The sequence below is a fragment of the Ixodes scapularis genome, unplaced genomic scaffold, assembly GCF_016920785.2.
Source record: "Ixodes scapularis isolate PalLabHiFi unplaced genomic scaffold, ASM1692078v2 PGA_scaffold10__122_contigs__length_95168666, whole genome shotgun sequence".
Lineage (NCBI taxonomy): Eukaryota > Metazoa > Arthropoda > Arachnida > Ixodida > Ixodidae > Ixodes > Ixodes scapularis.
Genome location: NW_024609836.1, coordinates 70,111,879 through 70,139,745, shown reverse-complemented (window position 1 = coordinate 70,139,745; position 27,867 = coordinate 70,111,879). Strand labels below are relative to the sequence as shown.

At 45.8% G+C, this 27,867-nt stretch overlaps 3 protein-coding genes across 3 annotated transcripts in view; 1 reads left to right on the top strand and 2 right to left on the bottom strand.

Moving 5' to 3' along the window:
* LOC8036503 (dyslexia-associated protein KIAA0319-like protein) overlaps window positions 1-17,365 on the bottom strand; it is a 48,227-nt gene extending 30,862 nt beyond the window's left edge. The window contains exons 1-8 of the mRNA XM_029974100.4: window positions 17,152-17,365; window positions 12,069-12,123; window positions 10,562-10,646; window positions 7,070-7,270; window positions 5,710-5,893; window positions 4,745-4,933; window positions 4,555-4,647; window positions 10-142 (exon numbers count right to left, since the gene is read on the bottom strand). Of these exons, the coding sequence (XP_029829960.3) occupies window positions 10-142; window positions 4,555-4,647; window positions 4,745-4,933; window positions 5,710-5,893; window positions 7,070-7,270; window positions 10,562-10,646; window positions 12,069-12,123; window positions 17,152-17,242 (1,031 nt within the window). The 5' untranslated portion in view covers window positions 17,243-17,365. The remainder of the gene's footprint in view (window positions 1-9; window positions 143-4,554; window positions 4,648-4,744; window positions 4,934-5,709; window positions 5,894-7,069; window positions 7,271-10,561; window positions 10,647-12,068; window positions 12,124-17,151) is intronic.
* A 1,959-nt stretch (window positions 17,366-19,324) lies between these two features.
* LOC8036504 (tRNA N(3)-methylcytidine methyltransferase METTL6) lies at window positions 19,325-20,542 on the top strand. The gene has a single exon (XM_002411867.5). It carries the CDS (start codon window positions 19,461-19,463, stop codon window positions 20,331-20,333), a length of 873 nt encoding a protein of 290 aa, XP_002411912.4. The 5' UTR covers window positions 19,325-19,460; the 3' UTR covers window positions 20,334-20,542.
* Window positions 20,543-21,525: 983 nt separating this feature from the next.
* LOC8036505 (lipoyltransferase 1, mitochondrial) lies at window positions 21,526-25,953 on the bottom strand. The gene is made up of 3 exons (XM_002411868.5): window positions 25,337-25,953; window positions 24,679-24,786; window positions 21,526-22,625 (listed from the first exon to the last, which is right to left on the bottom strand). The coding sequence occupies exons 1-3, from the start codon at window positions 25,802-25,804 to the stop codon at window positions 22,053-22,055; spliced, it is 1,149 nt and encodes a 382-aa protein (XP_002411913.3). The 5' UTR covers window positions 25,805-25,953; the 3' UTR covers window positions 21,526-22,052.
* Between the last annotated feature and the right edge of the window lie 1,914 nt (window positions 25,954-27,867).

Here is a 27,867-nt window from a genome sequence, read left to right as displayed (position 1 = left end):
GCGACTCACATGAACCGGTAGAAACCAGGGATGAGGTCCTTGAGCTGAAGCGTCGGGGTGTCGTTGAGGCGTGCGTTGTAGCCGATCGGGATCACTACTGGCTCCCAGTGGTGCCGCACAATCTTGTCGTCGTCTGTGCTAACTGCACATGTAGAGACAGAAACCCACGCCGAGTCCTCGAAGTATGAGCAGCATATTCGCAACATGCAGCCCTCATTTCTTGTGTATGTTCTAATTTGATTTGACAAGTTTCGTACTGAAATTAATAATATATAAATGAGCATTTTATAGGTAGGGTCCTTCCATTTTCGGGTAAAACGCAATATTTCCCTATATTGCAAGATCGATCATGCGTGCCGCTACTGGCCAACTTCGTCATCGTCAGTGGCTGGTGTGCGACACTACCAACATTGTCGGCCGACTTGCACGGGGAGACACTTGTCCGTGCCGGATATTCGAGAGCAACAGTAAATGATCTGGCCGACCTATTTCTGCCTAACATTTTTACACCTTAAACATGTTTTTTTTTTAATTGGGTTAAATTCTATTATTTTCTGAATTCAGAACAAAAGTAATGCAGAAAATAATTAAACAATACCTTCTAGAAAAAAAAAAAATTGCAAAGACAATTTTATTTAGAAAACATTCAGTTAAGATCTGTCTGAAGACTGGACAGGTCTACTATTGGGACAGAAATGCTGCGCATGCAGCTGACTATGTCTGTCAACAAACATTTGCTGAAAACTGAAATGACCAAGTGAGCCCTTATACTGTCGACTTGCGTTCATCCAACCTCAATGTACCGTATTTACTCGCAGAATGAACACACTTTTTTTAACGAAAAATCGATGCAAAGTTGGGGGAGGGGGGGGGGGGGGGGGGGGCGTTTATTAGGCGAAGTAAAATATTTGCGTCCTATTTACTCTATTTACTGGCTGGCATAATGAACCAACCTTTTATCCTAAAAAATAGTACTTCTTATCTCTTTGTGGGCGGCGCCCCGACCTGTAACCAAACTAAGCTGTGCAAAAAAAACTCCTCTTTGTTTTCTTTTTCTTAGTTCCTTGGGGTTTCTTCTTGGCCGCCTTTCCCAAGCTGTTTTGTTTGCTTAGGGGAGGGCTCTCCACTTATCTTTCTTATCTCCTTGCGGGCGGTGCGCGACGCGACTCCCCTTAACCAGACTGCGCTGTGCAAAAAGAAAAGAAGAAAAAAAAGCTCTTTTGCTTTTGTTTCTTTCTCAGTTCCATAAGGTTTTTTTTTTTTCTTTCTTTTTGCCGCCTTTCGCAAGCTGTTTCGCGCTTCTCCTTCTTACCTCCTTGCGCGCGGCGGCAGGCGAACCCAAAGCCCAGACTGGGCTGTGCAAAAAAAAAAAAAAAAAAGCTCTTCTCCATGTTTTTTTTTTGCTTCTGTTGGATCTTTGCCAATCTTTTAGACACCTTTTGCAAGGCGTTTTGTTCGCCCACGCTGCCCATGCACTCGCGACCTCGCTGCACCAGGATAAAAAAGTGCGTCCATTTCGCGTGCGTGGGGGGAGGGGGTCAAAATTTTGACGTCCGATTTGGGGGTGCGTTTATTACGCGAGTGAAAAAAAAAACTCAAAATTTTGAGAGCCGACTTGGGGGTGCGTTCATTACGCGAGTGTGTTCATTGTGCGAGTAAATACGGTATTCGACATATTGTTTAATTTGACCCTGTTCAAAAGTCCTGGCAAGACGCCACACATTTCTGCAGAAAAGAAAACTGGTCCTTTCAATCTTGAAATATAAAATATCGGTTAATTCAACCTAGAGAGAAGCGGCGATGGGCAAATTACATGCACGATTGTGCATGAAGCACAAAACAGGCCTTTTTTTTTCCAAATTAAGTGGTATGCAAGTTACAAGCGTGATCGGCCGCGCCCGTCGGTGAAAGAACCCATTTTCAAATTTTGAAGTGTGCACCGAATTGCGACGATGGAGAAGAAGAGAGCACATGTAAAGACACGGGACACGGCCGGGTCTCAGCACAAAACCATTGCAACACCGCTCCGGAGAAGCAAGCGCTGATTGGCTGTTTGTGAGAGAGGGCCACTGATGACGTCAATGCACGCAAACCAATAATGTTTGCCTCGTAGCACCCGGCGGGTTGCGGTTCGGTTGCCGGCCACCAGTAATTGCTGCCGCACCGAAAGTGCGAAGGACGTACACGGCCGCTGCCAACGTCATGTGGTGGCGCATTATAAAAATGTTGCCCACCTGATGTAAAGCACTATTTAAAATATTGCACCAATATTTTAATTAGACTTTTGAATTCGACCCCCTTTAGCATGTCCCGTCAAGGTCGTATTAATGGAAGTCGACTGTACCACAGTTTAATCCGAACATCTGCACATTAATGACTTGCTTGCATAAATAAAGCATTCCATGTCCTAGAACTGATCAATATTTTTTTACTGTCAAGTATAGTTATTTATTTATATATATAACCCAATTTTCATAATAGTTACTACAAAAACCCGTTTTCTCCTTATTACGAGCTTATAAAATACCACATTCTTCCCCCCACCCCCCATTGTTGAAAAGTATAAATCCTGAAAATGAAGGCACTATATATAAGATATGATCATTTTTAACCATATCCTCTAATTTCAAGAGCAACTTGTAGTGTCAATGTTTTCTTCTTTTTACACGTGTGTACAGATTCTACTTTTCTATTGTATGAGCTCACCGATGTTCTTTATTGGTTAATTATCAATGTATAAGACCACATTTTGATATGTGCTCTACTGTTGCTGTGCTTTGGAGGCCCGGGGCCAGTCAAGCTGCTTCCAACAGCTTTTTCCCTTTGGCTTCGTCAACATTGTTTTTGATGGAAGATGAAGGAAATTATTACTATTCTTATTATCTGTTAGCAGAGGCACTCGTCTCTATGAGATATGTATCCTACATTTTAAGAATAATGCAGGGAAGGGCAACCTGCAACTGGGTGTCGTATAAATATTGTACAAATAGCTCACAGAACATGACTATTAGCAAAATTGTTGTTGGTTTCGGAATTTGCAGAAGCGTGCGTGCAAGTGTTTGGAACCGAATCAAGGAAGTACCGTATTTACAAGATTGTAGGTCGACTCGATTGTAAGTCGACCCCCCACATCGCACATCAGCAAAAAAAAAAAAAATCTTTACATGCGCATTTTATTGCGAACACGTGAGAACGGCAAAGTTTGGCTGTGCATGCACGCGCGAGGTGCACAAGATGGTCAGGCATTATCGAAACTAGGAAGTTCAAACTGCAGGCGCGACAACTGAAGCTGCTCCCATTTCTCACTCTGTCCGTGACTAGTCCACGACTCGTCCGCACTGGTGTTGTCAGTCCCGTCGCCATCACTGCTACGTCCTCGAAGCCCGTCGTCGGCGTCTTCCAACGAAATCTTGCACTTCGCAAATGACAGGATCAACCACATCTTCCGCGCTTGCTCGGCGATCGCGTTGGACGTCACGGGTAGGGAACGATTGCGCACGTTTGAGGCGCATGTTGCATGCCTGACCTCCAACTCCGGAAGGCAACCCGACCTATCCAGACTTTGGCCCACGGAAGCCTTTTCGTTTGCCGTCACAGTTTAAGAGATCCCGCGCCACCGCAGGCCCCACTGGAGCATCAACCGCTCCGACGGGTCAAACTTGCATCCAACAGCGCAGTTGTTGGTTGCTTCGAAGTGAAGAATGGCCATAAACGAGTACCGAAAACCCAAACTGCCCGGATCACGCATTTGAATACAAATGAACGTAGTTAGCGCACCAGCATGATCTCGTTACTCGATGAAACAATGTGTGACCGTGAATTGTGCGAAAAACTGCGAAGAGAAGCCGCGGGGGTTGTTGCAGTGGCCTCCGGAGTGGCCCTTACAAGAAGTGCCACCACCCTCCGGGAATTGGGCGCTCCGTGCGCTGTTCACCGCCGTACATTCGGATTAATTTGCGAATCACTATCAATAATACTCATTTGCGCACATAAAAAATTATTAATTTGTAAAATGAGCGCAAAGAACAGTGCAATGCTAGAGGTACAGCCGGCTGAACTCGTAACAAGTCGAGGTGTCCATGGTATCGCGATTGTTTCATTTTTGCCGGCGGTGGAATGCTTTGGTTCGATTATAAGTCGACCCCCGCACTTCAGCTTTTCAAAAATTTAAAAAAGGGTCCACCTACAGTCGTGTAAATACGGTAGCCATCAGCAACAACCTTGTGAAAATCATAGGGTACTGGGTGCTTGCTCAGTATGTTACGGTATGCCGGCAATTGCTAGATGAAGCAATCCAATTGTTTATTTTTTTACTTTATCATGGTTCATAAGAAAATGCATGGTGGGAGAAGTCTGACACTGTCATTCTATTTGCAACCTTATTGTCAACAGTATCAAGAAACAATCAAGACGCTATTGCTGAAAAAGGAGACAACCAGCAAAAATATAATACTCAAATTAAACCTACTATTCAAACAAATTGGGAGGAAGTGTCAGAAACAAGCAGAGACAAAACAGAAATATGCCACAGCAGCCCTTGGTGGCCTAACTCACACGAGCCGTCCAGGACAGTCTCTTTGGTGGGTAGCTTGACTGTGACGTTGTCCGGCTGAATGACAGCCACGGGTGGTTTGTTGATACGTTTGGCTGAAAAAGGGTGATCAATGGAAGCGTTGCACCCACGCCACATCGCTGAACAAAATTAATCGGGAACCCGACAGAACCCAACGCGGTTCTCACTCACGAGGGAGCACCGTGACGTTGACGGTGTTGTCGCCGTAGGAGTTGTTCCCGGTGGCTTCCACGCGGAAGGTGTAGAGGCCCTGGCGGAGGTGGGACAGCTTCAGGGAGTTGGTGTTCTGGTCCTGCATGACGCCGGTCTCTTCGCCGTCGGGGTGCGACACCAGGGTCCACTGGTACCGGTACTGGCTTCCTGTTGGGACGGGGAGATCAGCAGGCAGTAAAGTTTTCGCGTTTTTCGACATCCACCATAACTGCATAGCAAAAATTCTGATGTAACATCACATGACACTGTGGCACCATGTGACACTGGGGTGCCATGTGATGCCATGTTGTCATGTGACATTTTGACATCACATACCACGATGTCACGTGAACCCTTACGTGTGTGATGTCAATCATTATGTCGCGTGACATAAGTGACATTGTAATGTCATGTGACGCCCAGATGCCATGTGACACTTCGCTTCCCGCAGAAGGGGCTATGACATCAAACCAACAGCTTCGCTAGGCTGCAACCAGCGCGGGCAAGCAAGTCCATGCAGGATTCCGATAAGAGGCTATTGCTTTGAATGAAGGTTTTTTTACCAATCTGACGATTAGGTACTGCAGAAATCTTAAAGGCTTTTTGACACATTCGCGTTTGAGTGCAACCAAGTGCGTAGTTCTTGCTTTTAACCGCTTGCGACAAGAGAACACACTGTCTTATTAAAGAGGATGCTCAATTGTGAAGTACTAGCTAGACAGAAAACATTCACTAGTTTCTGCAGGTGGAAAGTGTTCCGAGGTCTGCATAGGTGGCGTCAGTGCGCTGCCAGTGCATTCCCTCCTCGTAAGCAATCACGAGCAGGCACGACATTCTTTTGATACGTTCGTCTCATAGAAACTAGCCCTATAACACATCCTGTGTTGAGATATTGCTGAGAACTACAAGGGAAAACGTGAAGACAAAAAGACTGGCGGACGCACCCTCACTGTTCTCCTTGAAGACGTAGGCAGAGAGGATGACCTCATTCTCTGGGAGGTGCAGTTCCTTGTTGTCTCCTGCCGACACAATGAGGGCATACGGCGTGGACGTGGCCGTGGACGACGACACCGGCACCGGCGTCGGTGGGCTCGAAGGTGTCAAAGGCAGCTTGGTCGTCGAGTTCAGCTGACGGTAACGTGGAATCATTAGACACACACAAACTTTCAGAACTTAAAATAGATTGGAATATCTGCGTATTCGAGTTAGCCTGTGAAGTGAACACTAATTAATTTTAGAAAATTTTCATAATCTTGCACATCTTAAAAATTAGGTACAACGAACGTTCTTCACTCAGTCGATATCGCTTTTCCGATGGTGCAGGTGAACCGCGGCAAACTATGAGCCGTAACGGCGACATCGTGGAGTTGCTGATGACCCGCTATGTCTAGCTACCAGCGATTTGGTACTGTGCAAAAGTAACTGGGCAGGGTGGTGCAAGTACATTTTCGAAAATATTCTAAATTGATTTTTTTATGTCTCGAAAAGATTATAATCTGCCCTAAAAAGTAAAAAAAAACTGCGGTCATCGTGGAAGTCCACCAAACGTCCGCCACCCACATCCGTGGTGAAAAATATCTCCACCTTGGTTTTAGGCCCTCAACTTCAGGCTGGCGACGCCGCAATTTTTTTTACGATTCTGGCGTTGGTACAGCAGAAGAGGTGTATGGCAGATGCCCGTTGTAGTGCGGCTCCCCCTGGAGCTGGCCGATGGACGAAAATTCCAAGACTTGTAAGTTGCGACGTCACGACAACGACGCAACCTTCTTTGCCGTCACCTCTACAAACAACCACTGGGATTGCAACAATGGACGGCATAAAGCCCCGGCTTTTAAGACATACTTATTCTCACTTGAAAGACTCTGACACACGGGCAATACGGGATGCTAAGAAGACCAGTCGGAGATATCATCCAGACATTTTCGTACGTCTACAGCAAACTCGAAAAACCACAGTTTTCGTTTCCGAAGTCTCGAGAAAGTAAACTCGCATACCGTAAGCTACTTCCTTTTCGCAGGTGCAATACTATGCACAAATTTCATCAAGTGTGTGTTTTGGAAACATTTAGTGTATACAAAACATTTGCGACCGGGAGTGGTATGGCATCTATTGGTTACCAAAAATGATACGTATTCACATTGATCCATTTTATGCAATATTTTTCGAGTCGCAAATTTCGCAAAAATTCAGTCGTTTACAGCGTGCCTTACTCTCTTCTCCAAAAATTAGGTCCGAGGCCTTTCGACGTACCCGCACAAAGTAGTCCCAGTGCCATGCCTAGGAGTGAAGCACGGTCGAACTCACTTGGGTGAGCGCGGACGCATTGAGGGTGGCGACGCAGGAGCCCGTGGTGGGGTCCCTGGAAAGTCCGGACTTGCAATTGCAGACGCCGTTGCGTCGTTTCCCGCTGAGGTTGACGCACTCCTCGTTTTTGGGGCACTGCAGGACCAGTCCATAGTAGCAGGTCTGTCCGCCTCCCCCGTCCACCACGTGGGTCACGGGTACCTGCGAGGCACGTAGCAAAGCCGTACCGTAAAAAGCGAGACACTGTCCGTAATCGTCCGCTGGCGTACGTAGTACTGCCACCGCCACTGTTTGGGTACTGCATCCGAAGTCTCGGAGCCGCCTACATTGCGAGTTGTGACGAAGGTGAAAATGACGACCGGGCACTGACGCATGCCTCTCTCTCGTGCCAGCACCCTTTGTGCTGGCCCGGTACCAACGGAACATTTTATGTTTCGTAGTCGTTCGTCACTGTAGCAGCGACATGGAGTGCATTCTGAACAGCTCAGAGGGTAAGGCAAACTAAAATGTTGCCGGAGCCACCGGACCTCCGTAAAAGTATAAGCTTCCCATTGAACTTGATTGGTTTTTGGAGGCTATAGCTACAAACAAACATATTTGCATTATAGTATGTGGGGTTCCACATTTTTGGGAGTCTATTATTTTTCATGAAATTCGGAGGGTGTTTTTCTAAGTACATTTTTCGCCGAAAATTCTGGGTTTATCTAAGTTTGTTTTTGCTAGGTTTGCGATTCTCCAAGGTTTGAGGTTTAATTTTGCCGTGCTCCAAAACTTTCGAGAATATAAAATAAAGATAAATAATTTCCGAAACACAAACATACGCTAAATTCACCTGTATTGAATAATTTTTCTTCAGCTGGATTGTTGGTGCCCTTGCCATTGGGAATATTAGTCGTTCCATGACAAAACTTGCAAACAAAAATTGCTCGAATAAACGTCAGTACTATAAGACCACCAAACACCTAGACGTGGTCGCTGGGAAGCGTAAAAGCTTCATTGCCTTGTCCCCCTCCTATGAAATTTTATGGGTTTAAATTTTTTCCAGGCATAAAAACATGACCCCTTCTCCTCTGCAAAGCACAAATAGTATATGGTCCAAACTGGAAGCCAAAGCAGTTCCTTTTGCCATGACCCACAAGTGCAATCACCCATTGTCTTAAAGAAACCTTGGCAAAATATATGGTAAACACCCTTTCGTCAATAGTCTCAGATTTGAAACTCAAGTGGTCTCTCCTTGGGATCACTGACCCTGTTCTCTAACCAATCTTACCGTCATTTTATCTTTTTTCCTTCTTTTTTAATTCTTTTGTTGCTACCGTAACTTTGAATTTTTAGGTTTTCTAATAAATTCGAATTGGCAAAATTTATACTGCCAAGTGTTTTTCGGATTTTATAGGATTTATGCGATAACAAAGAACCCTAGTTACATGTTTAGTGCCCAAACACTTGACTGTCCATAAATGCTAGGTACACTTATTCCTCTAGTGCTATCTCAAAGCCTACTAGTCCCCTCTTAGATAGAAGTGCATTGCATTGACTGCCTCCTTTAACCATTTTACTAGCGCCTCCTCAGTTCTTAAAAGGAATGAATACTGAGGTGTCTGTAGGTGCCTACCCACAAGTGCTGCTTTGAGTTCAACCATTTCATACAGTAGACTCATCTTAAAGGGGCCGTACAACAAGTTTTTAACTTTTCTTGTAAAGAGTGGATTTTGAATCTTGAGGCCTTGCTTAGTGATTCCCAAAAATTTGCTTTCTATCCTAGCAAAATACTGCATCGATAGAAAAACACTGATGCAATATTTTGCTGCAATCCTACTTCGGAAATATAAAACCGTGATGTCCTGTTAATCTCGGCACCTCCCAAAAAATTGCACACAATGCGAGACGTCCATAATAATGACACGAAAATGCATGTAGTTACCCAGTTTGTCCCCGAAAGTTTGGTCCATACGGTGGGGTACCATATTAACCAGACATGACTATGCTCAGCGGGGAAAAAAAATAACCGTGCAGAAACAATATTTTTTGTTACAATCTTATTGGCTTAATGTTAAACGGGTCATGAAATGAATTTCGGCCTGAGATAAATGATTTCAGATTAGGCTTTTACTAATTGCAAATCGTTCAGGGGTCAAAAGTCTGCTTTTCGGCACAAAAAATTGCAGTGGCTTAGCTCAGCTATGCCAGGATATATGTAGCGTGAGCGGTCGGGCATGTCGCTCAGCCTCCTGGCGACGCTGCTTTGCTAGACGTTCCTCCCTCTGCTCCGGTGTCTCCGCAGCACGTTTAGCCTTCTTCTGTTCGTACTTCCTACGCTCAACCACCAATTGCCAGGCAACTACTTTGGGATCCGATGAGTTAAGCTTCTCCGCTCTTCTGCGCCGCTGAGCAGCAATTTCGCTCTCCTTCTTCATGGCTATACCACACTGGCAAACGCCCTGCCATATGTATACCCCAACCGATACGTCCGCGCATGCGCAAAAAGTGAGAGGCGCTATCAAGCGGCTCCGGTGCAGCGTCAGACTTGGCTACTGCGCAACGGAGGCGCACAGCTGGGCACGCGCCGGCACCAGTGCGTCTGCTGCGGCTATAACGTCACTTCTCTAAATACGCAGGGCGGCGAGGCGCGCGCGGCGGCGGCGGCGGCGGCTTTGGCGCGCCAGCTGTGCGCCGTGTGACGTCACTGCTCCTCGCGCATGCGCAGCACGGCTCTCCAGGAGCCAAGCGAAACTGCTCAACCTCGGCCAGTGTAGCTCACGCTACAAAAATTGTAAAATATAGCAGACCCTTTCGTACCTCTTTTCCTTTGAAAGCTTTCTGCCTTTTCACCGTGATACATCCGTAGTGAAAAGCATGTCAGCGCCATACATCCACAGTACCGAAAGCATGTCAGCCAGCCCCAGCTCACGCATTAGACGCGAGCACTGCGTCACTTGGACATACGTACTCGTCAACAACCAATCCGTAGACGAATATTTGGATTAATGTTCGAGGCCAATCAGTGTCATGACTACACTTGTCATTACTTGTGAATGACAAGTTCCATGGTGTGTTTAATAAGCTCGGTGAAAGCTTGGAGCCATCGCATATGGTGAAATACTACGTCATGACCACGTGATTTCTCATTCTGCTTTTGAGTTGAGGAGGAAAGCTAAGGAGGAAAAAGTTGAAAAATTAATTCATGGCCCCTTTAAACCACCAATTGATAGAGTTTGTAAAATCCCGAGAGTTGCTATTCTAAGAGCATCTGCCTACATGGCACGCCGCTCCATGAAAAAGCAAACTGCTCAAAGTTTGTGCATCTAGCACCTAGATTCCTTCACAGTCAGATCTAGATTCGATTGGATATTAAAGTTCAATTTTTTTTAAGCTTTCCCCCTTTGTACACCAGTTTACATCTGAAAAAGCCTTAGAACTTGCCGATGCAGGCAGCACGTATACATTGCAGAGGAAGCAGGGCTACATAAACGAAACGCGATAAGCACTCACGGTTGCGTTCCGAGATGCTCCCGTGGAAGACTTGCCAAGGTCCTTCAGGTCCGCCCACGAAAACGGAACCGTCGACGACGACACCCTGTCAGAGGCAGGAATTGAGCACTCGTAAGAGGCAGCATTAGCCATTTCGAGACGCCCGAACCGACCGCCACGAGCGCGACACCTCGAACGCATCACCGACCGGTCCGCTTCCCACGTCCTCAAGTGTGGTCCCTCGATTTCCGCCCGACGACGTCGTGGAGGCATCGCGTCGCCATCGTCCGCGATTCCAGCGGTGTCATGGCTGCGATGGTGCATGTGGAAGATGCAATGTTTGCTGCGGTTTGCTTTCCCGCTTCACTGTCCACGGAAGCTTCGGCGGCCGGGAGCTGGGACGCCACAACGGTGGCGACACTTGTGTTCGCTCGCGTTTTTTGCTGGGACTTTTACAGCACGCTGCCGGGACCGCAATGGGACATTTTGGCGTCTGCGACATCGTTCGTTGCCCCCTTTGGGACTACTCTCGATGCGTGGGCGGCTCGGGACACTAAACGCACCAATCGGAGATACATTACAGGCACCGTGCCACGCGCTGCTCTTCGAGACGCTTTCATTAACTCGCGGACACTTGCGAAACGAGCGACAATATTTACGGACTCTCAAAAGGTAAATATAGATCTTCGTATATTGCCTAAACTGGTGGAAAACGCTAAAATGTGGCACACGCCATTCTGCAGACAAACGGCAAATTTTGAACGCTAAAGCCAGGGACGTCGCAAACTTGTGTTGAAATTGAGGTTTGCCGTTGAACCCCCTACCTCCAAACTTTTTGGAAAGTTTGACGAAGTTTGACTCGTGAACAGTGTTACCCTGTCCCCATTTTGAATCTTGGGAAACCAAAAAAAGTTTAGAAAGTAGTTTATTTTATATTTTGTAGAAGTATTACCAGCATTTACAGGATATAAAAGCAAACATAGGTACTTTTAATGCAATCGTTAGTTAGTAACACAGCAGTGGAGTGATATGGCCAAAAAACATTTCATTTTCTCTCCACTAGGTTGTGTCAGCTCACTTTAAAAATTTTGTGCACGCACACGAAAGTCAAACTTCAGTTGAGCTTCATGCTTAAACTTCAAGAAAGTTAGCCTTAGCCGAACTCAAACCTCAACAGGTTTGAGACATCCCTGGGTTGAAACTGTGTTTTAAAGACAATACTACATAAACTTAAATGCTTGCTGGACGCATGAGACAAATATGTGAAATAAGCAATGCGCCATACATTGTCCCTCAGCTATATCTTCAGATTACCGTACACCATGAAACTAGATTAAGGTAAAGGGATCGAAATACCACCTAAAAACTCCTACTAACCTGTACGCAATGTTAATCGTTTATAGTTTTATACATTCCCTGCCTCGTCCACTTTAATGCGTATCTCAGCTTCTCTACTGTAACCACTTGAGAGACTGGTCGTGGACAGTCAGTTCACCACTGAACGACCTTGGAAAATGAGGTCACTTACGAGTCTTCGCTTGAGCCGACATCAGCCTCGTGAGATTCTTCTGTTGTGCCCTTTTCTGGGAAAGACCAGGGTACATAATGATATAGCTTCATCCTGATGTGCTTTTATTGGAATTGACTTCTCTACGACAAGTGCGCTACTTCAGCTGAAGCTCCAGCATCTTTATTGAGTAACAGTGCTATCGTTTGTTCTTCTGAATGAATTATTTGAATGGCTGTGTTTATTTCTTGAAAGGAATTTGATGTATCTGCTGTATATAAAAACTAATCCAAAAACAAATTATATGTCCATAAAAATTTGTCTCGCTTTAATTTTATTCAATTTAATAGGTTGATTTCATCATTGCACTAAATGACTGTCAACACAATGTTAGAGCATCAGCTTCATTTCAATATTAATGTCAAAAACACACACCCGACTTCCCAGTATGGATCGTTTTTTTTCTTTTCTGGATGTATTGGATGGCTAATGATTAATGTACTGGTAAAATTTAGGCATGGGCAGGCTGTCCTTACTGCGACCCACTTCTAAAGGTAGATCTGAAATATTTAGGTATCACACGGTTCGCAAACGATCTTTGGACTATCGCATATGAAGTGGGCATTCAAAGACAAATGAGATATGACAAGTTTGCACACATCACAGAAAAATTGCAAGCCTATTACTGTCAAAATTAAATTTAACATTAATTTATATGCCACCTAGGACTCGCAGAGCACTCCACAATACATGTTAAAAAAACCCTGAAAAGAAAAACCTTTTTTTTTTTTTAACAGTCTGGTTGGGACACATGTCAAAAAATAAATATTACGGAAAAAAATTTTTTAGAGCAATATTAACAGCGAGAGATTTAATTTAAATTGTACGCGCAAAGACCCTGATGTCACGGAATTGTCATTCACTCAACGAGATGGTAATTCGCTCTTTAAACCTCAATGTGAAGGCGAAGCCGATCACCTCAACGTGAAGGCGAAGCCGATCCACCTCTCCTTCACGCACTCGAAATACCGAGAGGAAACAAGTGGAGAGGAGGTGACTACCAACTAAATTGCGTCTCGCGCCGTCAATATTGCTTTAAAATTATTTTTTTGTGTGTGTGTAAAATTAATTTTTTGACACGCACGTCCCAACCAGACTGTAAAAATGTTTTTTTTCCCTTTTCAGGTTTTTTTTTTAAAGGCTAGCAGTTGTGTTAACTGGTTAAATTGTCGCCCTACAGCAAAGACATTGGATAACTTTTATTTACATGAGTTTGAGTTTTAAAGGAAGCGAGATAAACTGCATGCAACAATGAAGTCATTTGAATCACAAATTTAAAAAAATAAGGGGTGCAAATACAGAGTAGTATACATCAAAATAACCGATCAATGGGAGACGGTGAGAACGAGCAAAATAAATAAAAACAAAAAAAAAAATATAACACAAGTCAAGGTCGCTTGTTATCTGAAAAAAACGTGAAACACCAAAATGGATCCAAGACCAGTACCACAAAGCAAAAGGAACATAACAAAACGAAGGAAACCAATCATGCACAATGGAGAAGGATATTTACATCAACCAATCAAGAGACATAACCATGAATCAGGACAATCGATCACCAAAACAAGCCCCGCAAAAGATTGAGAGCAAAAGAATCACGATAGAATTAGTTCCCATGGAGGAAATAGGACAGCGAATCCAAGGCGGCAAAAATCACTGCAATTCCCAAGTGCGGTAGCCATTTTTGCGGTAACTGTCGATGAGCGTGGGTGGTGCCACGGAGATCAATCAACAATTTTGAGCACACTATGTTGCAAATCTTCCTCACCGGAGAGGCAAAACATTCACGGCAGCCAGACCGCATAGAGGCATTTGAAGTTATTATGCCACCAACGATACAATGAAACTTCCACGTATCCTAGTATCAAGCATTGCGTGACCAGATGACATTGCTATCCAGTTTAGTTCTTCCTATGTCCCCCACGAAAAATATATCTGTGACGACCTTCATGTCTCTGGACACTCGGTAAAGTATGTACTTGAAACGTAAATGAAAACAGATCAACAGCCAATGAAAAAAAGAAACAACGAGGCAAGACCAAAACGAAACACAAAGGACTCCACCTTTGGTGCCCGACCGTCTGCACACACATGAAATGAGGAGCAAACGAAATCTAACACCGGTGCTGCGCAGGCGCCAAGAACGAAACAAACTGCAAAACAGCCAGTCATCCAACCGTTCACCCCCGTGCAAAACGAGAAGCAAACCGAATCTCGAGCCACCGCGTCACGCCGACCGCCGGACCGTTGCGTTGCCCGACTTACGCAGGGGCCGCACGACCACCATGAAGCTCGAGTCGAACTTGGCGCCCGCGCGGCGCTGCGGCTGGCACAGCGCGGCCGAACGGCAGTGCACGAGGAAGCAGGAGTCGCCGTGGAGGAACACCAGGTGGCAGTCGGCGCCCGCGGCGCAGCAGGCCTTGGTGCAGTCCAGGAGGCTGCCGGCATGCGCCACCTTGGTGAAGCGCCCGGCGCTCACGTCGCCGCGCGGGACCACGTGGCGCAGCGGAGTCAGCCTCGGAAACAGCGAGTCCGGGCAGAAGCCTCCGTCGTCGTCGCCGTCGTCGCCGTCCACGAGGACATTGTCGGAGAGGGGATCACCTTCCCGACGGTCGTGCGACGAAGTCGTTGTTATCGTTGCCGATTCGGAGGTGGTTCATTTCGTCGAGAAACAATTTAACAAACATTTTATATCTTTTTTTTTTTTTAAGCACTGCTTATGGGTACCTTAGGCGGTGCGGACTTCACGGAGTGAAAGGAGTATTTTCCTTCGTTTTGTTCGCCCCTAAGCAGACAACGCAAAGGGAGCCACATGTCCACCGAATAAGTCAATCACCTTTTTGTCACCCAGCGGGTGTGGATGAGGGTATGATTGTGTGGCAAAAGAAAGCAGCATATAACTGGTCCAATGAACACATAGTTTCAATTGCACTGTCAGTTTATGAATGAACGAACTGTGATCTACTGGTAATAGCAGTAATTGTTTAGCCTGTCGAGTTGGTTTTCGCAATTCACTAAAATATCATTCAGTGAAATGGCGGCCATTTGCTCAAACATTGTTCAATAAGAGTCTGATTAACCTTAGCGAATTCATTGCACTTGCTATTGTTGCCATGGCACTGAAGCTTTGATCAGAATGAAATATTTTCAGACAATGAACCAGAAAAGATATTGGGGAAAGACCAAACTGAGTGTTTGAATGGAGCAGAAGCATGCGAATGGTGACGTACAGAGTGCTCTTAATCTGTATCATCTAAGTACCGTTTTAATTAACCTAAACTTCGGATGAATGTCCACTTGTGTTTTGAAACTGGAATTTTGTCTTGAACCTGTTTAAGCGTTTTGTGGTTCTTAACTCTCTAAAGTGAATGTTTTGCCATTACAAATGCTCTGGATGTTGGTCAAAACTTGGATGTCCATGCTTTCCGACTAATTTGCTGCATGCTTGGTTTACGAGGGAGGACAGGCTCTGAGCTTGAGAAATGAGAGCACCCCAAAAAGTGTAATCTGTTGCTCTTTCTTGCCCTTGTCAAAAAACAAAAACAAGCCCAAAGTAAAAAAAAAAAAAAAAGTTTGGCAAACAAGTTGCAACTAAGAGCCAAAACAGAAACAAGAACCACAATAATGCAGCCAACGATCCAAAACACTGTCCAAACAAAGGTAGAAATAATAAAACAAACATTGGAAAGCAAAGTATCAACTTTAATCCAGGTCAGAAAAAACTTGGAAATGAAACCATAACCTCATCACATACTCCATGAAACTTAGCACGAACCAAAAAACATAATTTTTGTGGAAAAACATATGGTACACAACATTGTTTTACAAGTTTGGTGTTCCCAGAATGCCCATTTCAACTGAGGCAGATAAGAGGAAAGTGATCCGCTGTCAAAATGAAATGCATTAAAGGCCGACGTACACTTCGCACTTTCCACTCTTGCCCGCCTTCTCCTTTCCTTAATCCTCTCCACTTTTTACCTTGCCCCATCTTGGCTCCCCTCGCAGCTTAGGATAGGGGAGTGCTAAAAGAATTACCTTCCCTGGAGAAAACCGTGTTGTATGTCGGCTTTTAAAGGAAACTGAGGCATCTGCACAGCGATTCGGCGTTCACCTCGCTGAAACCAGCTAGAATGACGTCTTACGGAGAGACACACTTGCCATGTTTCGGTGACATCATAATGTATGATTTACTATAAATCCAGCTCAAATGAACAGAAATGACAGGGAGGGGCTGAGGACCTGATGATATCGAGTCATTAGCAACCAAAGACTCAATTACTACAGTGAGACTCACTGACTTTATCAATCTTTGAACAGATGTCTCAACAAAACCTGCCTCCAACAAGTTTTCAACATAACTGCATCAACAAGGTCATGTTTTAAAAAATGCCACTCAAAAAGCAATTGAGCATGAAATTTTAAAACAAAAAAAAAAAAGTACTTGTAAAAATGTCACAAGAACAACATGGTTAGACAAGACATATGATTCGCTGATTAGATCATTCTTTCCTCCCACATTGATCCGAGGAAAAAATCAATACCAATCGCCGAGACCATTTAAATTGAGACCTTCTCCGAGTGATCATGTTTGTTTAATTAGACATATATATCCGTCCCACACCGTTATATACAGCATACCTTCCCTACAACTCGCAACAAACTTCTACAACACTAAACTAAACTGATCCATGATCACTATATCCACATTTTACAGAACAATATAGATACTATAGTTTGTTGCAGGTTAAGAAAAGCAAGCCAGCTCCCCCCGCGCAGCCCTCTGCACTTCCTACTTTAGCAGAGCAAATGCTGAAGAGGATGTGAGTGGAGAGGAGGAAACACCCAATCACGATGAGCAGAGAGCTCTGTGGAGGGAGCTTGTCCTGGTTTTTTTAACCAGCAATAGACAATTTGCCGAGAAACTGAGGAAGAGGGGAGACGAGAGCTCGCGGGGACTTCAGAGGTTTAACTAGAGTCAAATATCTATTCCACTAATATGTTAGAAAACACGAAGTGCAACGTAAAAAAGGTTGCATCTACTCACTGCCGGTGTCAGCTACAGTATTGCCAGCCCGTGAAGGCCAGAGGAGTGCCGAAAAGCAGCCCAAGCCGAGTAGCGTTGCCCACAGCCGCATGACAGCCGAAAGTTGCTAGGTTTGGAGATTGGGCCCAAGGTTACGTCGAGGCAGTGCCAGATGAAGACGCCTCGCCCGACATCTCTTGCTTTCTGCAGAAGCTTCCTGAAGAAACACAGAACAGGGAGGTGCCCATAGTGCTAGAGGGCTATTTACTTTGGGCTGAGGAGCTGTTATCAGGCAGATACTTGTCACGTATTTGGCCAGGCCAGTTCCCATCTTAGCTTGTTATCTATGGAGGCCCCCCCCCCCCCCCCCCCCCATCCCCCTCCCCCCACATTTCTGTATTCGGTTTGGTTTGGTTTACAGAAGTGGCTAGAAAAGTTTGCCATTCACCATCGAAAATAGTAGAAGGTTTGGGCACGAAAAATTGATGGATGTTGCTGCAAGGCGAAAGAAATCTATTTGGTGTTCGTGAACATCTGACGATTGTTTCTACTTCTTCATACCAAACAGATTGTTAGTTTCTAAGTCTCAAACCGTATCAGCATAATCGCAACGTCGAATCAAACATGAAAGCCTGCTGCCGCATTGCATTCGTAAAGCACCGACCAAAACTACGCCGACAGATTAAATTGTTGACAATACAATGGCTCCGATAATGCCAAAAGGCCCCAGGTTGATAACGTGTGCAGACCACGGCAAAACCACCTGCTTGTGAAGCAGGTATTTGTCACCGTGTTTGCCAAAGCTATGCAAAGAGCAAGTCGTCTGCTTCTTGCGCAGGAGTTGCGGTGACGTCAGGATGAAGCCGAGCTCTATTTGGCTTTGAGTGAAAGAATAGTGGGTAGACCTCAATGCTAGATGCCTTGAGCTCTACCCATTATTTATTTATTTATTTTTTTTCAGCCAATAAGAGCTTGGCGTTTTGACATCATCACACTCTCTGTACAAGAAGCAGACGAACTTGCGCTCTGCATAGATGCAAACACACTAACCGAACCTAGCTAGCCAAATTTAAGGCGCACAGCATATTGTAAAAACCTCATGACCTATTAAATGGCCATGCCTGTAACAATGTCATTTGCTTTTTGCTTTTATTATAACATAGGTAAAAAACTGAATTCTCAACCGAAATCATATCGTTCTGTCATAACAGCAATTCTTTGTAAATTGCAGAAAAAAGGAAAAAAAAAAGCATAGGGAAGGTCGTTAGTTTTCAAGGTGAAAGAACGAGTAACTTTCGTTTTCAGTTATTGTTCTTGCAAGCTTATTTTGGTCTCACAGTCCCGAATTACGAGCGCAATGAAGCAAAATTACGAAAGTGAGTTCATTACGACTAAAAGAACGAAGGCCGCAAAGGATCAAAAACAAAACCATATGGAAACGCTGGTGGTCTTTAACGCGCAAATAAGATCCAAACAACACAGGTGCGAGTTGACAGCCCAATTATGCAAATCGCAACGCAACCGATGCCGGTACCCTAAACGCACCAGCGACCACAAACGATCGACCAGTTAGTTGTCTTAGCAACTCAAAGAAGAAAAAAAAACTAGAAAAAAGAAAGCATCGCTCGATCTAGCAAGACATCTGCCGATACTGAAAGGTGTGCGAAGCGAGAGTACTGAAACGGTAGCTCGAAGAAAAGCCATCGGGGTGAGAAAGGAGCTTTAGAATTCTAAGAAGCGAGAACGTACGCAGAGTTAGCACGCTGTTTTACAATGAAAAAACGTCTTACTTGTTGGTTATCACCGTTCGTTGCAAGTCAACATCACGGCGATAGCCGACCGAGCAAAGACAGTCATCTGCTACAATCGTCAATCAACCGATGATAGGTGGATTCTGTTGGCTATTCCTATTCCCGTTCCAAACGTAGTGTTTGTGCGATTTGTTGTCTAAAATAAAGTATAACAAAGCCAATTTTTACTTGCTATAAGAAAAGCTCATCTTGATTAAACTATGATCTCAGAATACTACGGGACTTTAGCAATAGTGTAATTCGCGGATGAATAGCGGGTTACTCGAAACTACTCTGGCATACTCGAAAGCATACACGCGTAGTGACGTCATAAACTTATTTTCGCCCGGAATCGACCCGCCGATTTAAGGGAATGTGAAGGAGCTCGGTAAGCGAACACGGCGAGTTCAACATTTTATTTACACGCGTATTCGCGCACGCGGTGGTAGATGCCGGTCTGCGATTAGGTGAGAAATGAGATCATGTTTTGTACAAAGTTCAGTAGGTTCAATCAATGAGTTTTTCACCTAACAGACAGCTATGGACCCCAACACAAACGAAAACCACGCTCCAAACGAACGACAAGGCCATTACGCCCGAACGCTGACCGAATCCGAGGCCTCCAAGCTGGCACTGGACACGAACCTGCTGTCGGAGTTCAAGCGCACGAAGCTCGAAGCCGAAGCTCAGAAAAACTGGGACCTGTTCTACAAGCGCAACGAAACCCGGTTCTTCAAGGACAGGCACTGGACCCAGCGAGAATTCGAAGAACTCGCGGCGTCGGCGACGTCTTCCAACCGCGCCGACGAGCCGCCCGTGCTGCTCGAAGTGGGTTGCGGCGTGGGCAACTTCATCTTTCCCTTGCTCGAAGAGAACACCCGTTTCTTCGTGTACGCTTGCGACTTCTCGCCGCGAGCCGTCGACTTCGTCAAGTCGCACGCGCTTTACGACGAAGCCCGCGTGAAAGCATTTCGATGCGACCTGACGCGAGATGCTCTGACGGACAGCGTACCCGAATGCGGCGTCGATGTGGTCACCATGATCTTCGTGCTGTCCGCGATCTGTCCCGAAAAGATGTCGGCGGCGTTGGAGAACGTTCGCCGCGTGCTCAAGCCCGGTGGCGTTGTGCTGTTCAGGGACTACGGGCTCTACGACCAGGCCATGCTAAGATTCGCGCCGGGTCATAAGATTGGCGATGACTTTTACGTGCGGCAGGACGGCACGAGGGCGTACTACTTCTCCGAGGAGAACTTGGCCCGGCTGTTTCGGGACGCCGGCTTTGAGGCGGAGAGCAACGGCTACGTGCGACGCGAGACTGTGAACAAGAAGGAAGGAATCTGCGTGCCTCGGGTGTTCGTGCAGGGCAGGTTCCGGAAACTCTGCGGAGATGGCGCTGACCGGACGCTCACCTGATGCTCAAGTGCTTAAAAAAAGAAAAAAAGACAGGTTGCTGGCTGTTCACTGGAGGCCAAAGCCGTGTTCCTAGCTGCTGACCGCGAGTTGATGGCAAGCTTCCACTGTGTTTTTGTAACATGCATACCAGACCGTCAAGACCTGGAACCAGTCTTTCACCAGCACGTTTACCCTCCTGTCCTGCCCATCCGTTGAAAGTGGTCTCGAAGTTGCAACAAATTACGTCGCAGGAGTCGGTCTGTCATGCTGTCGGATGTTACGATCCTAGTAGTCGACTACAGAAACTCTGGCAAGGAAGGCAACAAGGCGCGAGAATTGCTATCGTTGCCCAAATCCTGGCTGTCGGAGCTTCCATAAACTGTCCAGCTGGAAAGCAACCTGCACTGCTGACGTGCCACTCCCAATGTCGTGGCGGGCAACAGCACGACACTTCCACGATGTTACTGGGCAAAAATTGAGGGACCACATTTGAGGACGCAGTCAGCACACCAGTCGGGAGATGTGTTCCAGGCACAACAATGAAGGCCGTTGGCCTTGGCAGACCTTAGGTGTGCACTCGTTCCGAGCATAGGCCTCCTGCGTCAAAGTTTAGAGCGAACTAAAAAATACCTTGACATCCGGCGAAATCGGCTAGGTCCGACACAGTAGCACAATTGAAAATGCGGGGTTCGTGCTTCCGGTGCTAGGGTACGCGTCTTCTATCTCTGTGGGGATGGCAAAATATCTGGCGTCGTGACGCTTCTTTTTTTTTTTTTTTCTTCTATACTTTGAGACGTGTGAAACTATGCCTTTTGACTCGCGCCACCGTGGCGCTCGTAGCGTCTCATCTTTGGCCCACAATACGACGGCGTTCAAACGTTTCCTGTTTCTTTGCATTTTCCTTGCGATTGCGTTCCGTACCAGGGCAGGCACGCTTCTAGACGTGCGACAGTTTGAGACACCTACGTTTGTACTACCCAAAACGAATCTCTTTTTGCAGCGCCGCCTGGGCAACATAGGAGGCCTATGCGCTTTGGATTGCGCACTCAAATATGGCATCCAAAAAATACTTCATATAGTTACTGATAGAGTGTGTAGGGGGGAGCTTCAGCTGTCCTGTAATTTTCGTAATTTTGAAGTTATATATAAGCTTACCAGACGAAAATCTGGGGACTTTTTATATTATAAAAAAATGAGACCAAATTGACACAGATTAACTGAAGTAAAAAATTTATATATGCATTTTCAACAAGCACAGGTATGTGCACGCCTGGTTCAAGGCTGTAACAATGCTCAAACCTTTTATAAGGACGTCTACAGATAAAATTTTGGTTATCACAAGTTACAACTCATTACTATAGAAAATTCTTTTAACTTCTGGCCTGACTCCACTCATTTCTTTCGCTTGATTTTTTTTTTTATACCTTGCCTACATTATCTTTTTCAAGGTTTTTGCCTGGTAGCAGTTGGCCGACGATGGCATGAAATGTGAATGACTAGTCTGTCAGCCCTTCTTCCCGACTGAAGCAGACACTGTGAGCACAGGCTTCCTTCTGTGCCCTAATGCAGTTACGTGTGTCAGTATCTTCCGTCGCAGTGTTACCCGCTCAAACACTAGCCAGAGAAAATAAACAGGGCACACAACTCTGAGCAGTATTGCTTTTGCTAACCGTAGCTGAGGTAGCTTGTTTGATGTGGCCGTTCAACAAATCTCACTGCTGCAATTTCGCTGTGCTCTTGCTATCTTTGTGCATTGGCAACAAGCGTTAGGACACACCGGCCAATAAAGCCAAGAACATGGTTACCCCCGGTGGACACCATTAGCATCTTCCGAAAGGCATCTTCTAAATCCCCGCGCACAAACCGTACCCCGAGAAGTGCGGTGTCGAGCACTTCCTGCAACCCTGTTTCGGCGAGGATGGGCACGCACCGCACGCCTGTCACCTTGCCGTGGTAACACGTGACGCTCAGCCTCATGACGGCGGCATTGCTACCACTGAGCATGTCACCGAGGTCCAATCCGCTGGCTATCTTCGGCGGCAGCTGGAAGGTGCCGCTGATGGTAAAGCGCGGAGTCATGCCAAACACCCAGTCCCAGCTCCGGAGGTGTGCACAGGTTGCGTCGATTCCCGGGAAGTTCTCTTCAGAAGGGTCCACGGTGTGGATCTGGGATCCTCTGTCGTGCGACAGCCGAGCCTGGTGGGCCAGTCCAACGGACTCTGCAAGGGACTCCACCGTCATCCTGGGACAGAGTTCTTTCAGGTTCTTGACGGATGCTTTGACGCTGGATGTCGCCTTGCTATCTATGTGCTCCTGAAACCAAAGCAAATAGATTTCAACTGGCCGGCTCGACCGAACAATTCTGTTCTCTGCCAGCGACCCTGCCATATCTTAACCGTTGCGAGTGCAAAACGGTACTTCCCGTATTTGTAAACGCTGGCTTATTGGAACGCGTATGAAACTAGAAAGACTGGCAGCCACACTTCTGCAGAAGCTGAAACCTACTCGACCCATTCTTCCTAGGCATCAAAGCCGCACACTACAACTGAGTCAGGTGGCAGGAGGCGTGTGGTTTAGAAAGGACGAATGGGAATGACCCCACATGGCTCTCGAGGAATTCTTGAAAATCCTCTTTTGGCGTGCCCTTATTGGCTGCTCCGATGCTTGCTTTCACAACCTTGAGTTTTGTTTACCAGTTGCAGTAAATTTATGATGCCGGCTACTGGAGGCGGCGGAGAAAAGTTCACTGGAGAAAATCCCACCGGAAAAAACTCGCCGCAAAACTGTCCGAAGCGGAGAAAAGCTCACAGGCCTTTTGACAGATGCAGAGAAAAGCTCGCCTACAAATCTAAGAATCGAGCATTCACTCAATTGAAATACATTCATTCCAATGAGCGCACGTGGTCATTGTGTATTTCCCTAGCAGAATTTATTTTTAAAATATAAAAACGTTTTTTTTATGTTGCGTGTTGCCTGACGAAAATAAAATATGTAAGTTCAATAGCACGCAATTGAAAAATAATAAGGGGCAGGAATATAACCAGTGTAGAGGACTGCAGCTTGAGTAGTTTCTGGATATTTATTTTTTAAATGACCTTTTACGTAGTATACCGACACCGCATTGCCAAATCTTCACATTTTACCATTTGTTTCAGACTCAAGTGGTTTCAATTCTTGGCTCATTCAAACTGAAAATATAGAAAGGTTGTATTTCCTACATCCAGGCTACGTTGGAATGAAATTATGGTTACTCACGCGAGGTGGGTTGATGAAAAAAATGCAACAAGGGCTATCAGCCTGGGTGGAGAATAAAAATCAAGATTTTAATTGTGATTTAAATCAGACCAGTTTTACTAGGATGACTTAAACCTTTCCCACAAAAATACCCCCCCCCCCCAAAAAAAAAAAAGATATATATATATATAAATATTATGTTTGTTATTAGATGCTTCTTATGTGCATCCGTTCTGTATTTAAATTTTAAAAAATCATCACGCAAGAAAACTTTTTATTGCTTTGAGCTTTATTTCTACCTTCGTCTCTGTTCGCCGGTTATGTCACATATTTTGTACATACATATATGTCACATATCACAACTTATACTAAGCTCTTTTTCTTCTAGTTTGGCAGAATTTTCACAAACAAAAAATGATTAAAATTGGTAAAAATACTTTTTTTCCTCATTGTTTCCACTGATCGAAAGAATTGATCAAACAATCTGTCGTATTTAAAATGCATATAGTGATAAATAATCAATATTTTCTAGCTACAGTGATTTAAAACATATTAATAAATCAAATAAATCTTATTTAAATTAATAAAATCTGATTTATTTTATTGTTGTTTTTTTCATTATATTTCTACCCTGGCTACAGCCTGGAAACCTGATGTGAAGTGTGTACACCGTGTAACACTGTTGACATAAACAAGCAATTTTTTTTTGTCTTAGTTAGGTTTTAGAGGTTGCATAGATACTACTAGTGCGGTGGAAATTGCTTGTTGGAGGCACAAAATGGCAACCACTTTACACAAAAATTTATTTTGATGTGAGCTTTTCTCCGGGTCTGTCAACAGACTGGTTAACTTTTCTCCAGACCCGCACAAATGTTGGTGAGCTTTCCTCCAGGGAGCTTATCTCTAGTGGGATTTTCTATGGGATTCTGCTGCTGGTATGAACAAATGACTGCTCTTGGTTTGTTTCCTGTAATGGCTAATTAAAGCTTCAGTTTTGCTGGAATCTCCAATTATGGCAATCCATCTCACAACAGTACAGGGGCATGATAGTAGGGGTTACGATATATTTTTTCCCATATTACTACAAAAGAAACAGAACACAATGAAATCGAGCTAGGAAGTTGTCACTCACACATCGTCCTCCTAAGACCTGGTGCATTGTAGTTGTGTTGACATCGACCAGGAGTGTGAAATGATGGTAAGCTTTTTGGTGTCCAATCTTGGAGGCTGTGCCAGATATCTGGAAATGGTATAAAAATGGCAGGTCTGGCAAGATATGCGCAACAGTTAACTGATTTAGGAAGATGTTAACCAAATGCTCCCAAAAAGTTGCCTCTGAAAGATTGTTGGCAAAAACAAGACACACACTTTGAAAGTGAAGATTCTGAGAAATATATGAATTACTACAGAGCATTTCTCCCCCATTTCACATTTCTTTTTGGTTTCAATGGGATGCTGGTCACATTGAGCGCCTCAACTGGATCCTTAAATAGAACAATTTAATTGTATACAATTGATATAACAAAGTGGTGTAGCTAAAAGTGCATTAGCATGATGAAGCAAACGACTCAAAGTTGTGAAGTACTGTTTGCAAAGCAAGTCACCCTGGGTGACCTGCAGTGTTTGGTAAAGAGTGTCGAGGCAATAATTTACTCGTGTAGTTTCAAAAAACGTGTAAGTACATATAATAACAGACAGTCCAGTAACGCTGCTGAATGGCGTCTGCTACAATCGCCCCATGATGGCGGCGACGGTAGCAGACGCCAAAGAGGTCAAGAGCAGAAGGGCACCTTGAAGGCGTCCTGCACCAGCACGTCATCCCTGCTCGTGATGGACGCATTCACGCCCCAGCAAGTTCTCAGAGAATCGCAGACAAGTCGGAGGTTAGCCTTGCGGTCGTAGTCTCGTTCGTGACCCATGAAGCAGCAGTTGAGGTTTCCCGCGTCGTGGTAGACGGTGCCACCACCACTGTTCCGCCTCGCCACGTCGACGCCAAACCGGGAGGCGTTATTCAGGCTGCACTCCACCCACGGGTTCTGGTGCCTCCCGATCACCACCGCCGGTGCGTTAGCCCACATCAGGAGCAGACCCGGTGAGCCGGGCTCAAAATCGACCTTCTCGTAGATCCACTGCTCGAGCGCCAGGTTGCGGTAGATGTCATTCGATTTGGAGAAGATGGCTGCCCCTTTCTTGGCGAGGTATGAGAGTTCGTGCTGTTTGCCAGACACAGACGCGGCGAGGTAGCCCAGCAAACGCATTGCGGAGATTCGGTGTATTCGTCGTGCGATGCCATCCGTGCAGGAACCCCGCGTCGCGTGAGTGGCGTGCTTTGCTAATGGAGGCTGCCATCTTCGGGGAAGCAGACGAGGTTGACGAGATGCGCAAAATTCTGTCAAAGTTAGCGAAACTTAGCAAAAACTCCGGGGTCGCGAGTTTTCGTTCTCGTTCCTTTCGTCGAACCAGTCCAGTCGAACCTGAGGCCCCAACGCTCGACAGGGTCGGCAAACTTGAACGTTTGGCAAAAATAATCTTGTTAAGTAAGTTGATCGAAACCGAAAGTAACGACATCTAAGTTCAGCTGAGACGGTTCTGTATTTGAGTAAAAACATCTAAATAGTCTTCATTTGGCCTCCAGGATCACAAGTATCGAGATTAATTTTCAACTTTGTGCACGAAGGCTGCAGAAACTAAATAGTACCGCTGAAGCCCCTCCTTCCCGGGCGTGACGGACATATACGCCTCGCAAGTGGGCTCATTTTCGTCTTCTGCGCATAAGAAAGGAAGTAGCGGTGACGTCAGAACGACGAACTCTGATTGGCTGATCGCGGCCCCCTATCTCAGCGTCGTCTGCTCCTTTGCAACGTCGTCTGCTCTCAACGTCGTCTGCGTCTGTCTTACCTTTCCTGCGACTTTCGGAGCGAACTCGACCTCGCCTTTAAGAGAGGGCAAACGAAATAGCTCGAGCGGTACGTTGTTTTTGTCTAACAACTAGCAGACGCGCATCAAGGAGGGAAGTCAAAGGACTCCCTGGCGAGGTGTCCCGGGGCGCCGAGGTTTTTTTGCTTAGAACCGAGGCAAGTTCCCTCCCAAATACTTTTTCCCTCCATTCGTGTGCGGCGAGACCCCTCACTCTTTAACGGCGTCGGCGGGTTGGCGCAGTTAACGTCGTCTGCTTTACGTCTGCTAGTCAAAGCGGTCAAAGCGATGGCTGCTTTACCTTTGCTGCGTCTGTCGGAGATTCACCGCTTTTTCATTGGCGAGAGTCACCGTTGCCTCGGGAAACAAGGAGATAACAAGAGGAAGAAATTGACCCCTTAATCTAAAATTGAGGTCAGCAATCAAAATATTATACGGGAAGGGTTCACAAGGGTCGCGCGGGTATATTCCACTCAGCACGCCAGCCGGTCGTGGGCAGACGGTCGCCGAGTCGCGGAGAGCCTGCTAGGCCTAACTGCCCAGCTCGTTTGGTCGCGTTCGGTGGGATCGTGGCCGTGGGAGCTTTTCCCGGGTGTTTGTGGATCCAGTGTTCTTGTTCGTCGTGGTCTGTTTCAAGTACTTTCTTCTCTAGCTGCTTGAAGTCGGGACGCGTCAGAACCGCACGTAAAAAAATAAACGTCCGTGGGTCGTCGCGACCGCGACGTTGTCGGCCATGCTGATTTGATCGTAAGAAGTGCGAAGACAGCTTCGGAGCTGTCGTAGGATTTTGTCGTAACCTGCGCAAAAGTTACGAAAATTTCGTTTCGTGAATACGAATTTGCTCTTAAGTTTTGTCTTACGCACATGTTTGGCGTAAGATCGTTTCGTGAATCTGGCCTCTGCACTTCCGAAAGTCGCAGGAAAGGTAAGACAGACGCAGACGACGTTGCGAGCAGACGACGTTGCAAAGGAGCAGACGACGCTCAGATAGGGGGGCGCGATCAGCCAATCAGGGCTCGGCGTTCTGACGTCACCGCTACCCCCTGCGCGAGAAGCAGACGAACTTGCCCTCCGCATTAGTTTTCGGGACTTTCGGAATCTCGGCTCTCGCGCATCTTCAGCACCTGTCAAAGCTATGCACGCACACTCTTGCTATATTCAGAAAAGGTCAGGAAGAGACATCACGACTGCTGTCCGTGCGGGGGTATTACGAGCGACACGCATTTGGCGGCCCAAAGCGCCTAGTATGACTTTTAACTGACGTTGCTTTTAACCATGTTCATCCTAGTATGACGCGTCACGACTGCTTCGAAAGTTTTTCGTGTTTTCGCTCATTTAGTTACATCTTCGGGGAAAACGAACAGATTCACATGATAAAAATGTCAGAATTCACCCCTATCTCGTT

Coding starts and splice junctions, on each gene's coding strand:
- LOC8036505 (XM_002411868.5), bottom strand. CDS start 25,804: ATGCGTTTGCTGGGCTACCTCGCCGCGTCTGTGTCTGGCAAACAGCAC. Junction 24,787..25,336: donor TGGTGCAGGACGCCTTCAAG/GTGCCCTTCTGC, acceptor TACCATTTCCAG/ATATCTGGCACAGCCTCCAA. Junction 22,626..24,678: donor AGGTCTTAGGAGGACGATGT/GTGAGTGACAAC, acceptor CTTTGGTTTCAG/GAGCACATAGATAGCAAGGC.
- LOC8036504 (XM_002411867.5), top strand. CDS start 19,461: ATGGACCCCAACACAAACGAAAACCACGCTCCAAACGAACGACAAGGC.